Here is a 12,969-nt window from a genome sequence, read left to right as displayed (position 1 = left end):
CACTGCACAACATTCACAACACTCACAATATTCAAAACACTCAACACTGCACAACACTCAACACTGCACAATATTCACAACACTCACAATATTCACAACACTCACAATATTCACAACGCTCAACACTGCACAACACTCACAATGCACAACACTCAACACTGCACAACACTCACAATGTGCAACACTCAACACTGCACAACACTCACAACACTCACAATATTCACAACACTGCACAATACTCACAATACTCACAACACTCACAATATTCACAACACTCACAATATTCACAACACTGCACAATACTCACAACACTCACAATATTCACAACACTCACAATATTCACAACACTCAACACTGCACAATACTCAAAACACTGCACAATATTCACAACAATGCACAATATTCACAACACACACAACACTGCACAATATTCATAACACTGCACAATATTCATAACACTGCACAATATTCACAACACACACACACACACACACACACACACACACACAACACTGCACAATATTCACAACACTGCACAACACTGCACAATATTCACAACACTGCACAACAATGCACAATATTCACAACACTCACAACAATGCACAATATTCACAACACTGCATAATATTCACAACACTGCACAATATTCACAACACTCACACACACACACAACACTGCACAATATTCACAACACTCACACCACTGCACAATATTAACAACACTGCACAATATTCACAACACTCACAACACTGCACAATATTCACAACACTGCACAATATTCACAACACTCACAACAATGCACACTATTCACAACAATGCACACTATTCACAACACTGCACAATATTCACAACACTCACACACACACACACACACACACACACACACACACACACACACACACACACTCACAACACTGCACAATATTCACAATACTGCACAATATTCACAACACTCACACACACACACACACACACACACACACACACACACTCACAACACTGCACAATATTCACAACACTGCACAATATTCACAACACTCACAACACTGCACAATACTCTCAACACTCGCAGTGCTCTTTGAATAAGTGAACTGTAATGCACATTATTATTATTATTATTATTATTATTATTATTATTATTATTATTATATCAATATCATATTTTTCTCCTGGGTGTTAAAGAAGACCCGTGATGACCTGGATGACTGAAAACAGACCTTTTTTCTCCTCTCAATTCCACAATTTATCAAAACACACACCCAGCTGAGGATCTGGGATCTGACATGGGCTTTTTGTAGTGACAGTCTGATCTGCAGACCCCTGCTTTCTCTGAACATTTGGAGATTTCCTTTAAGAACTGTTAGATTGTGCAGCAGGTGTGTAAATCACTCAGTGTTCAGCGCTGCAAAAGGACACAGGTTTATGGTTTTATTATTTAAGCTCTTAAATAAAAATCATCACATTCTGATTAATCACTAACCAAGAAGATCAAAACTCACAAATCCGACATGGTGTAAAGTCCACTCTCTACGTCACTGAGCTGTTATTATTATTATTATTATTATTATTATTATTATAGTCTATAAAGGTGTATCACCAACTGATTTATTGATCAAATCCTCAGCCGGGATCTGATCAAATGCAGTGTGTATAAAGAGACCAGAACACAAAACCCTGAGCCGTGTACAGGTCTCTCTCTCTCTCTCTCTCTCACCTGAAGAGTGAATCCAGTGAAACGGTGAGTCCTCCCTCCCTCACGCGCGCGCGCTTCCCTTCCAAAAGCGAAATAAAGTGAAATTAAATCCGAATTGAGTGAAAACGCGCGTGAATGACAAAAGCAGCAGCAGCAGCAGCGCGAGCTCTTCACGCTTTACTCCGACGCACGCGCTAAAGCGCACCGCTCCGCTCCGCCCCTCCCCACGCCGCGCAGGGCTCGCGCGACCCCACGCACGTGTCGGGTGTTTCTTTCCGTTTCTGACCCGGAGACGCCGTTAATAACAGAGCGTTCACACGTGTGGAAGGGGTTCGCTGCTGCTGCTGCTGTTGTTGTTCAGCAGCACAAACCGACTTCACGACAAAGAGCGCGAGCGGCTCACAGCTACTGCCGGGCGCGCGAGCTCTCCGGTAATACCGGGAGGGGGGGGGGGGGGGGGGGGGGGGGTATACTGCAAAGTGTTCGAGACTGCACACACACACACACACACACGCGGTTGTGAGTGTAATGTACTGTAGTGGTGATTCCCATGGCCTTGTGTCTTTAACACAGTGAAATAAAGCAGGGTTCTGGGTTCAGGGTTCTGGGTTCAGGGTTCTGGGTTCCTCAGGAGTGTTTTGGATGGAAAGGAGGTTCCAGAAGGAGAACCTTCTCCTGTACAGGAAGCGCTCTGCTGTCAGGTTCTCCAGAGAACAGTTCCATCAGAATGAGGAACCAAAAAAGAACCCTTTAGGGTGAAGGAATGTTAATGCTTTGTTCAGAGTGTAACTCGAACCCATAACCTCAGGACACAAAAGAGTCTTCGGCCTCTGTGGGTTTGTAATAATTAAACCTCCATCTCTGAGGACACACACACACACAGAGAGAGAGAGAGAGAGAGAGAGACCCCCCCCCCTCTTTGTGTGTGTGTGTGTGTGTGTGTGTTATGTTGTGTCACTCAATGTCTGTAATAGTTTAGAAATATGTAATGACTGACCTCATGCTCTCTACAACAACTCTTTCTTTCTCTCTCTCCATGCAGACAGCAAGCTCCAAATCATCACATATTTCTGTCTCTTACAGAGAAACTTCAGTTTAGTTTTATTAACAGGAGAGATTACCACAAAGCAGCTTCACAGACACTCAGTCCCCAAAAGAAAGTAAAAACATGCCCTGACTTAACCACACACACACACACACACACACACACACACACACACACACACACACACACCCTCTGAGGGGACAATGCATCGCTTTCATACACTGTGTACAATAGGGGAAGTTTTTATCTCTGGTTTTCCACTCCATCGCTTCTGTTTTTCATCACAGCTGAACATCATCATGCTCCTGAGCTGATCTCAGAACACCCCGAACTGCACTCAAGATCTGATTTGCAAGTTTGATCAGATATCTGCATGTGTCTTACAGACATGTGCATTAGTGTATGACACTGTACTGTGTATGGAAAGTACAAGCTCAGGGAAAAAAAGAATATTTAGTATTAGGGAAACTCCACACACTTCTTCATATTGATTTATTTCAGTCTGAAAAATGGATTGGGGGGGTGAATATTTTTAATCAAAACACACTGTTACACACTCACTCAGGGCAGTACATCTCCTGAGGTCTGTCTCATCATCGAGGTGTTTCTACCCACAGAGATGACGCTCAGTGGGCGTTTTTGTGTTTTTGTGGGGGGTTTTTTCTTCATGCTATTCTGAGACTGTGTGTGAAAATCCCAGCAGGAGAAAATCCTCAAACCAACAACCATGCCAAGTCAAAAAGTCACTGAGATAATGAAGATTTTTCTTCTTTCTGATGTTTGATGTGAATCTGTATGACTTTCTACCCTGCACTGCTGACACACGATTGGCTGATTGGTGAATCACATGACTGCACAAGTGGACAGGTATTAGTCCTATTAATATCCTATTAATGTGGAATAGTGACAGAGTGTCGTGTTTAAGGAATTTTCTCAGTTGCTAAACATGAGCACATTTTTTTTTCTAAAGGGTTGGAGATGTCCATTGAGGATAGATTTTGATGAAGAAAACAAAGGTTCATCGATTTCACTTCAGAATTCCTTCACAACTGTGTTTTGGGAAAAAAGGCCAAAGGTCAAAGAGTCACATCTTTGTGATAGTTAAAGCTGTACTGCCCTTCAGATTTTTCAAGTGTAGGTCATAAAAAGAATTTTCCCGACACCCAATTATTTTTGTTCAGTGGATTGAAAGCTACTGAATTCAAATCACAGACTTCCAATTTTACTGTTTTTTTTAAAATAGAACAATTAATGAATTTATCTCCACCTGGCCCTAAATTCTCCACTATTTTTTCCTGCTTCACCATGACCCAATTCAGGATACTACATCATACATCACATGGTGGGCTTTCCCCGTTCACGCAAGGCATTGTGGGATACAAATTTGAAACAGGAGAGAAAAATGGAGGACGTGAGTGTGCGAATGAAACATGAAAGATTGACTACAGTAACGGAAAGAAAGTGAGAAGAAAAGGTTATATATGAAGGAATAGAATATGTTATATATGAAGGAAAGGAAACGCAGGACCAAACTAATAAATATGGGCGCTCAGCGAGCACCTCGGTGTGATCAGCTGTTCGTTTAGCGACAGAATGATGGAACTGTCAGTGCACGCTCAGAGGGAAACCTGTAGATGGCAGTAATGCAACACTGTGGATGCCAGCTGCCGTAAAACCCAAAAGAAGAAGAAGAAGGTTAACCTGCGCATGCGCACACGGACTTCCTCTGTCTGCTTGACTGCGCCAAGCGAGCGATTTCATGCACATTATTTGCTTTAATCCCCTCAAATTAAATAACTTCCCAGCCACAGAATGGCCTGATATTTTGTGAGATATTACAGAAATAAACAGATATCACAATCACATACATGTCAACCTATACGGAATGTCTGTATTTTATACGGATTTGATTCAATAAACGTAGTATAAGGGCGTATAAATAAAGTTATACGGATTCTTTAAAAAAAACTTCAATATTTATTTAGAGCTATAATCAATTCCCACGATGATAAACATACTGTACACCACAGACAGCCAGTAAAGAGTCTTATGAAATCGCGCGTTATCTTGTGGTAGCGAGACTTCGTTCCACTTTTGATCATGCGCACACCGCATTGCGAGAATCCCGCCAACCGTGAAGTCATAGACATATAAACATAGACGCCGCCTTCTGCGTAGAATCATACGTCATCCTAGCCGCCATACTGGATGGGGCAAAGTGGAGATTCTTCAGCCGTCTCTGGTATAGCGTCTAGACAGTAGCCGAGAATAAAGATGCCTCATTCATGTGCTGCGTTTAACTGTACCAACAGGTTTACCATCCAAACGAGATCACATGGGATTACCTTTCACAGGTGAGACTGGAAAAATACTTTGTATTCATTCTGAAGGTTTATTGTTATTAATATTGAATAAAAAGTAACTGGGATATATCATTGCTAATTATCATTCAAATTTTAGGTAAATTATTTTAATTTGCATCTTATACGGATTTTATAAGGGAAATACGGATTTTGGAGGTTGGTTATACAGGTTTGATTGACCAAAGGTTGACATGTATGCAATCACCACATTTCAGACGGAACTAAATTTCACCGATTTTATGAAGTCGAAAGGCCGTCTAGCTTTAAACATTTTTATCTTTGTGTGTTGTTGTCTGTACAGAGTGTGAAAGTGCTCTTCTCTGTTTTGATGATGATGTGATGGAGAAGGAGTGTCATGTCCTTTTCTCTACGGCGTGTAAATCTCCAAAACCGTTCTGAAATCCTGAGGAAATCCTCCTTCACTCTTCACTGGGGAGGTTTTAGGTTTTAGACATCTTCAGGCAGACTGACTGTTTTTCCTGCTGTGTTTGTTAGATTAGAACAGATCTTTATTGAGAAAACAATATGATACAATATGATTTTCAGTACAGCTCTGGAAAATTGTTAAAAAATTATATGTACATAATACATTTCATTAAAAACTACGCTTAAGTAAACAGTTAGTAAGACATTCTAATAAATTATATGATAAAAAGAAAATGATAATGACAAAAAATAACAATAATAATGTTGAAAAAAATTAAAAGAAAAGAAAAAGAAAAAGAACGCAGCCGAACTAGACTGCATTTCCACAGAAAAAAAGCAAAGTGTGCTTGCTGAGCTGTAGCAGAACAGCTATCATGCTAGCATGCTAAAAGCTAGCATGCCAACATGCTAATGCCAACATGCTAATGCCAACATGCTAACAACTAGCATGCTAACAGTTAGCATACTAACATGCTAACAGCATACTAACATGCTAAAAGCTAGAATGTTAACATGTTAATGCTCACATGCTAATAGATAACATGCTAATAGATAACATGCTAACAGCTAGCATTCTAACATGCTAATGATTAACATGCTATTTGTTAAAATTCTAACACTTTAAGGCTAATATGCTGACAGATATCATGCTAACAGCTAACAGGCTAACATGCTAATGGCTAGTATGTTAACTTTTAGCATGCTAACATGCTGAGGGTGACATGATAACAGCTAACATGCTAATAGTTAGCATGCTAACATGCTCAGGCGAACTCGCTAACAGCAAACATGCGACCTCTGCATGCTACCATGCTAATCCTAACATGTTAACAGCTCTCATGATAACATGCTAATGGTGAACATGCTAACAACAGCTAGCATGGTAACACATGAATGCTTATATGCTAATTGCTATCGTGTGTGCGTGTAAGTATTCCTAATAAAGTGGCCATTGAGTTGGAGTTGATTTGCTGTCAAAGTCTCAAATGAGCAGATCCTTGCCAAATGCATCATCACCTATGGGGGAAGGGAGGAACGACTCAGTCAAGCTTCCATTTATTAGCGGCAAAATGGAGAAAAACTGGATGGATGAAAGGCGAGAGAAAGGCGAGTGCGGGTCCGAACCGATATCATGTGTGTGATGGTGATTTGGCCTGAGGTGCCTTATGAAGTTTGGTGGATGTGTGGTGAAGTGTTACTGAGCAAAATTCCATTCATTAGAATGGGGCCAAAATTCAATGGAAGCCTATGGAGGAAAAAGGGATGAGCAAAAAGAAAGGAAAAATATGAGTGTGGGTCAGAACCGATTGCATGTATGTGTCGGGGGAGTTGGCCTGAAGGATCACATGAGGTTTGGTGCATCTGCGATGGAGCGTGTCCGAATAGGACGATTCGATTCATGAGCCCTATTCATTCTCTATGGGAAAAAAACAAAAGAAAAATGACAAGAACAAGAGAACGGGCGCGGTGATCCAAAAGCTGTATACAAGCACACTACACCACTTCGGGCCAGACGTCTCAGAGTTGGAACGGTGTCTCGATCTCGAACGCCCTAGGAGGAGGAGTGGATCCAAAAAACGTGTCGGAATAAGGCAGAATAAGTAAACTTAAGAAGAACAATAGTGTGCTTCACACAGCAGTGCTTGAGCAAACACACTAATTATTTAATATGAAGGACTTTTCACCGCCCTTTTAAATTTCTTAATAGTTGACAGCGATTGAATGTGATCCAGGAAAGCTGTTAAACTGTTTAACAAACTGTTGTTTGTTGAACTGGATCTTTACACAGCATGATTTCTGTAAGAAGATGTCAAAACACGCTTAAAAACAAAGAAAGAAAGCAAACATTTTCACATAATTTTTGGGAATATTCTCGGATATCTTCTGAAAGATGAGATGTCAGTGATGATTATGAGCAGAAAATCTCTATTTTGGTTTAAACCTGACCACTGCATCAAACAGATTTGAAGATTTTTAAAAAATCATGAGCGGTTTGATTTTTTTCAGGTATTACAGTAAAGGCTGAAACATTTCCCTCAAACTCTTGGGGAACATTTTTTCATTCAACTGTAGATTCGGGTCCTGAATGATCATAAAGCTGGGCAGTAAATGTGGATGAGTTCTCTCTCTCTCTCTCTCTCTCTCTCTCTCTCTCTCTAATCGTTGGTGGTGGTGAAGAAGAAAAAACACAAAACCCATGCCACATCTATGCTGCTGTGATGAAAGTCAGACTGTAGACTATACAATATAGGATATACAGCAGTCTGTATAAAAATAGCAAACACACACAAACGCAAAACATCCAGGTGTTTGCACACAACAGCCATGTTGATTACACAGCGGCTGAGAGAAACAGCAATTATCTGAGAGACTGAAAGTAGACAGAGAGTGTGCAGGAGAGAGAGAGAGAGAGAGAGAGAGAGAGAGAGAGAGAGAGAGGGAGCACCTGGCTTGCTGAGACCCTGATTATCCCCTTGTTAAAAGCTAAAGGGTTGAAAGCTGCATGACAAAAGCCTCGGTTCCACACACACACACACACACACACACAGAAGGAGGGAGAGAGGAAAGGAAGAACCGTGTGTGTGTGTGTGTGTGTGTGTGTGTGTGTGTGAGTTAAGTAATATAACTGCTGCTGTTTGTGGTCAGTGAAATGTGTTGAACTTGTTACTGCAGTGGCTCCTCACACTGATCATTAGAGGTGTAATGATAAAATCATTTAAACTTGTGTAAAATGGTCGCTCGGCCCACGGCTCAGCACATCACTGACAAAGCGCTGTTTGTTCCTCCTCACACCACACCCTGTCAGTTATTCTTTCAGGATAGCTATTTTGGCAAGAAGCTGCTTCTTTGAAGCTCAACTATCCAAACAAACACACTTTTCGTTCGTATCCACACCCGAAAAACACACAAAAGCCTGAACGTTACTCAAGATGGCAGTTTTCTAAGCCAACAGCCGACACAATGGACAGGTTCTGATTGGTCCACGTTGTGTGAGACTCCACAGAGAACCGCAGAGCTGATCTTTAAAGCTGCTTCGCTCATTGGAATGTTGGTCTTTATGATGTGTTGATGATCTGTTGTGGTGGAACAGACATGTGTTTATGAGTGAATAACATGGTTTACTACACTGGGCTGGTGAGAACGGTGATAAGGATTGAAGTTCTCCAGAATGACTATCTGCTCTAGAAACCTCTTAGCCCATGCGGAATACCATGCAGCACAGTGTGAATGTTTTCACACCACGTGGTTTCTTGTATTTAAAAAAAAGTAAAGAGGGTAGTGGCTCATATGGTGGCAAATTGAGGATCCAAAATCAGTGAAGAGGAAATGAAACAAATTTGATGAAGTTATAAAGATAAAGAGATTACATGCGTCCAACGTTTTTGGGGAAGCCATGGCCTAATGGTTATAGAAGCTGTTTTGAGACCAAAAGGATGCTGATTCAATTCCCAGCAATTACCAGCAGGAATGGAAAAAGAGTTGCCCTTGAAGACCTAATATAACACTTTTATACTCTCCTCATAGCTCCAGGTACATGGTTCCATCCTGATCTCAGGTTACTGTCTGTTATCTCTGTTTCATCAGCATGAACCAGGTGCTAGTTTTGGGCTGGTGCTAGAGCTGTTCAATTTGGGAATCATCTAAGAACCGGTTTATTTTTTTATGAGCTAGAAAGCCACCACAGGGCCACTTCATGACGTCACTGTATACTGTATGTCTCTGCTTTCCCAGCCCGCTAGCAATGCTAGCCAGAGCCACTAGCACTCAGCACAACAATGGCAGACTATATCATCACCTTTTCTCCTTCTTCTTCTTCTTCTTCTTCTTCGGATTAGTCAGAAGCTACACTAGCTCTGTTTTTGTAAAAATGGTGGTCACAAACTTTTAGCTGGTCTTGTTGGTCATGATAATCCTGCCCCTAGCCCCTGACATAAGCTGTTCTTGGTTCTAGACCAGCAAAGTATTGGTGGTGCTCTGGAACCAGTTTTCCTATCTGAGAGCTGGTTCTCTGGCTGTCCAAACCGGACCTAGAACTGCCTTTGTGTAAAAGTGGTGTGTGTGTGGAGTTTCATCAGTTCTCCCTGTGACTTCTGGATTCTCTGGTTTCTTCTAACCTTCTAAAAACTCACCAGGAGGTGGATTGGTGGCATGAAGCTGCCCCTCAGTGTGTGTGTGTGTGTGTGTCCTTGGTGTTCTGTGAAAAACATGATCCTCTGTAGAACCAGTAAATCAACTTGAATGTATTTTGCATGGGGCAGCACGGTGGTGTAGTGGTCAGCACTGTCACTTCACAGCAAGAAGGTTCTGAGTTTGAGTCCAGCGGCCGACGAGGGCCTTTCTGTGCGGAGTTTGCATGTTCTCCCCGTGTCCGCGTGGGTTTCCTCCGGGTGCTCCGGTTTCCCCCACAGTCCAAAGACATGCAGGTTAGGTTAACTGGTGACTCTAAATTGAGCGTAGGTGTGAATGTGAGTGTGTATGGTTGTCTGTGTCTATGTGTCAGCCCTGTGATGACCTGGCGACTTGTCCAGGGTGAACCCCGCCTTTCGCCCGTAGTCAGCTGGGATAGGATCCAGCTCGCCTGCGACCCTGCACAGGATAAGTGGTTACAGATAATGGATGGATAGATTTTGCATATGTTGATGAAATTTGCATGTGCTTTTACACACACACACACACACACACACACATACACATTCAGCAGTAAGTTTGGTTCCTGTCTGAGAAATAAAGAATAGAAATAGTCTCTACTCTTTTGAGAACTCTTTCACATTTCTCATTTAAATGTATAAAAAGTGTTCTATTTAAAAGCACAGAGAAGCTGCACTTGTCTATCAAGGCATTTCTTTTCTCACTGAAGAAGAAGAAGAAGAAGAAGAAGAGAAAAAGAACAGATGTCTGACTTAAACAGAAAAATAGTGAAAGAAACCCGAGGACACTTCTTGAGTCAGTCCTCGTCTCGTTCTGCTAAATAAGGCTGTGGGTTTACAGACGTTCAAAGCCGCCGTGTTTCCACTTTAGCAACAAACACGACAGTTTTATTGCCACAGAGTCTGTGAGCCAGGGCAAAATGCAGAAGTAGAGCATTTACAGAATCATCACCTTTTACTGATAAATCTGCAAAGGGAATTGCTGCTCCTGCTGAGTGATAGTGATAGTTTACAGTGTGACTGTAACTGAGATCAGAGTTTTATAATAATTGAAGCAACAGAAACTTCACATCAGAATCAGAAACTTTTTTATAACCAGTATGATTTACATCCTGGAAGTGGATGTGACGTGGTCTTGTACATATAACACTGACAAAAAACACTCATTAAGAGAGCTTCAAGTGAAAGGCCATGCACTCAACAACATACAGTCAGGTCCATAAGTATTTGGACAATGGTGTGATTTTCATCATGTTACATTACAGGAACTTAGCAGACATTCTTATCCAGAATGACGCACAACACCCAGAGCAGCCTGGGGAGCATGGGGGGGGGATCTTGCTTAAGGGCGTTTCAGCCATTCCTGCTGGTCTAGGGAATCAAACTAGCAACCTTTTGGTTCCAACGCTGCCACTCTAACCATTAGGCCATGGCTTCCCAAAATATTTACTTCTGTATGGGGTGCCAAGTGTCACCGGGCCCATTTCGTGGACGAAATGCATTTCGTCCACGAAATGGGCCCGGTGACACTTGGCACCCCATACTTCTGTATACCAGAAGAAGAAACCTTTATTTATCACATGTACACTCAAGAACAGAGTGAAATTCCTCCTCTGCATTTAACCCATCTGAAGCAGTGAACGCACACATGAGCAATGAGCACACATACATATATACAGTGGGGCAAAAAAGTATTTAGTCAGTCACCAATTGTGCAAGTTCTCCCACTTAAAAAGATGAGAGAGGCCTGTAATTTTCATCATAGGTACACTTCAACTATGAGAGACAGAATGAGGGAAAAAATCCAGAAAATCACATTGTCTGATTTTTAAAGAATTTATTTGCAAATTATGGTGGAAAATAAGTATTTGGTCAATAACAAAAGTTCATCTCAATACTTTGTTATATACCCTTTGTTGGCAATGACAGAGGTCAAACGTTTTCTGTAAGTCTTCACAAGGTTTTCACACACTGTTGCTGGTATTTTGGCCCATTCCTCCATGCAGATCTCCTCTAGAGCAGTGATGTTTTGGGGCTGTCGCTGGGCAACACGGACTTTCAACTCCCTCCAAAGCTTTTCTATGGGGTTGAGATCTGGAGACTGGCTAGGCCACTCCAGGACCTTGAAATGCTTCTTACGAAGCCACTCCTTCGTTGCCCGGGCGGTGTGTTTGGGATCATTGTCATGCTGAAAGACCCAGCCACGTTTCATCTTCAATGCCCTTGCTGATGGAAGGAGGTTTTCACTCAAAATCTCACGATACATGGCCCCATTCATTCTTTCTTTTATACGGATCAGTCGTCCTGGTCCCTTTGCAGAAAAACAGCCCCAAAGCATGATGTTTCCACCCCCATGCTTCACAGTAGGTATGGTGTTCTTTGGATGCAACTCAGCATTCTTTCTCCTCCAAACACGACAAGTTGAGTTTTTACCAAAAAGTTCTATTTTGGTTTCATCTGACCATATGACATTCTCCCATCCCTCTTCTGGATCATCCAAATGCTCTCTAGCAAACTTCAGATGGGCCTGGACATGTACTGGCAGGGGGACACGTCTGGCACTGCAAGATTTGAGTCCCTGGCTGCGTAGTGTGTTACTGATGGTAGCCTTTGTTACTTTGGTCCCAGCTCTCTGCAGGTCATTCACTAGGTCCCCCCGTGTGGTTCTGGGATTTTTGCTCACCGTTCTTGTGATCATTTTGACCCCACGGGGTGAGATCCTGCGTGGAGCCCCAGATCGAGGGAGATTATCAGTGGTCTTGTATGTCTTCCATTTTCTAATAATTGCTCCCACAGTTGATTTCTTCACACCAAGCTGCTTACCTATTGCAGATTCAGTCTTCCCAGCCTGGTGCAGGTCTACAATTTTGTTTCTGGTGTCCTTTGACAGCTCTTTGGTCTTGGCCATAGTGGAGTTTGGAGTGTGACTGTTTGAGGTTGTGGACAGGTGTCTTTTATACTGATAACGAGTTCAAACAGGTGCCATTAATACAGGTAACGAGTGGAGGACAGAGGAGCCTCTTAAAGAAGTTGTTGCAGGTCTGTGAGAGCCAGAAATCTTGCTTGTTTGTAGGTGACCAAATACTTATTTTACCGAGGAATTTACCAATTAATTCATTAAAAATCCTACAATGTGATTTCCTGGATTCTTTCCCCCCATTCTGTCTCTCATAGTTGAAGTGTACCTATGATGAAAATTACAGGCCTCTCTCATCTTTTTAAGTGGGAGAACTTGCACAATTGGTGGCTGACTAAATACTTTTTTGCCCCACTGTACATATCCAGCTATGCTAC

At 42.1% G+C, this 12,969-nt stretch overlaps 1 protein-coding gene across 3 annotated transcripts in view; it reads right to left on the bottom strand.

Annotated features, from left to right (window-relative positions):
• Positions 1-2,061, bottom strand: part of LOC132899096 (adhesion G-protein coupled receptor G5-like) — a 34,426-nt gene extending 32,365 nt beyond the window's left edge. Inside the window, exon 1 of one of the 3 annotated variants that reach the window (XM_060940745.1) lies at positions 1,715-2,061. Coding sequence is in view for 1 of the 3 variants with exons in the window: in XM_060940744.1 (XP_060796727.1) it covers positions 1,260-1,285 (26 nt within the window). In the remaining 2 variants the exon portion in view is untranslated. Of the gene's footprint in view, positions 1-1,217; positions 1,240-1,259; positions 1,410-1,714 lie in introns of those variants that run through there. The other 2 variants (XM_060940744.1, XM_060940746.1) reach the window with 2 other exon arrangements.
• Between the last annotated feature and the right edge of the window lie 10,908 nt (positions 2,062-12,969).

The sequence above is a fragment of the Neoarius graeffei genome, chromosome 15 (assembly GCF_027579695.1).
Source record: "Neoarius graeffei isolate fNeoGra1 chromosome 15, fNeoGra1.pri, whole genome shotgun sequence".
Lineage (NCBI taxonomy): Eukaryota > Metazoa > Chordata > Actinopteri > Siluriformes > Ariidae > Neoarius > Neoarius graeffei.
Note: the sequence above shows the minus strand (reverse complement) of the source record. Positions and strands in the feature narration are given on the sequence as shown.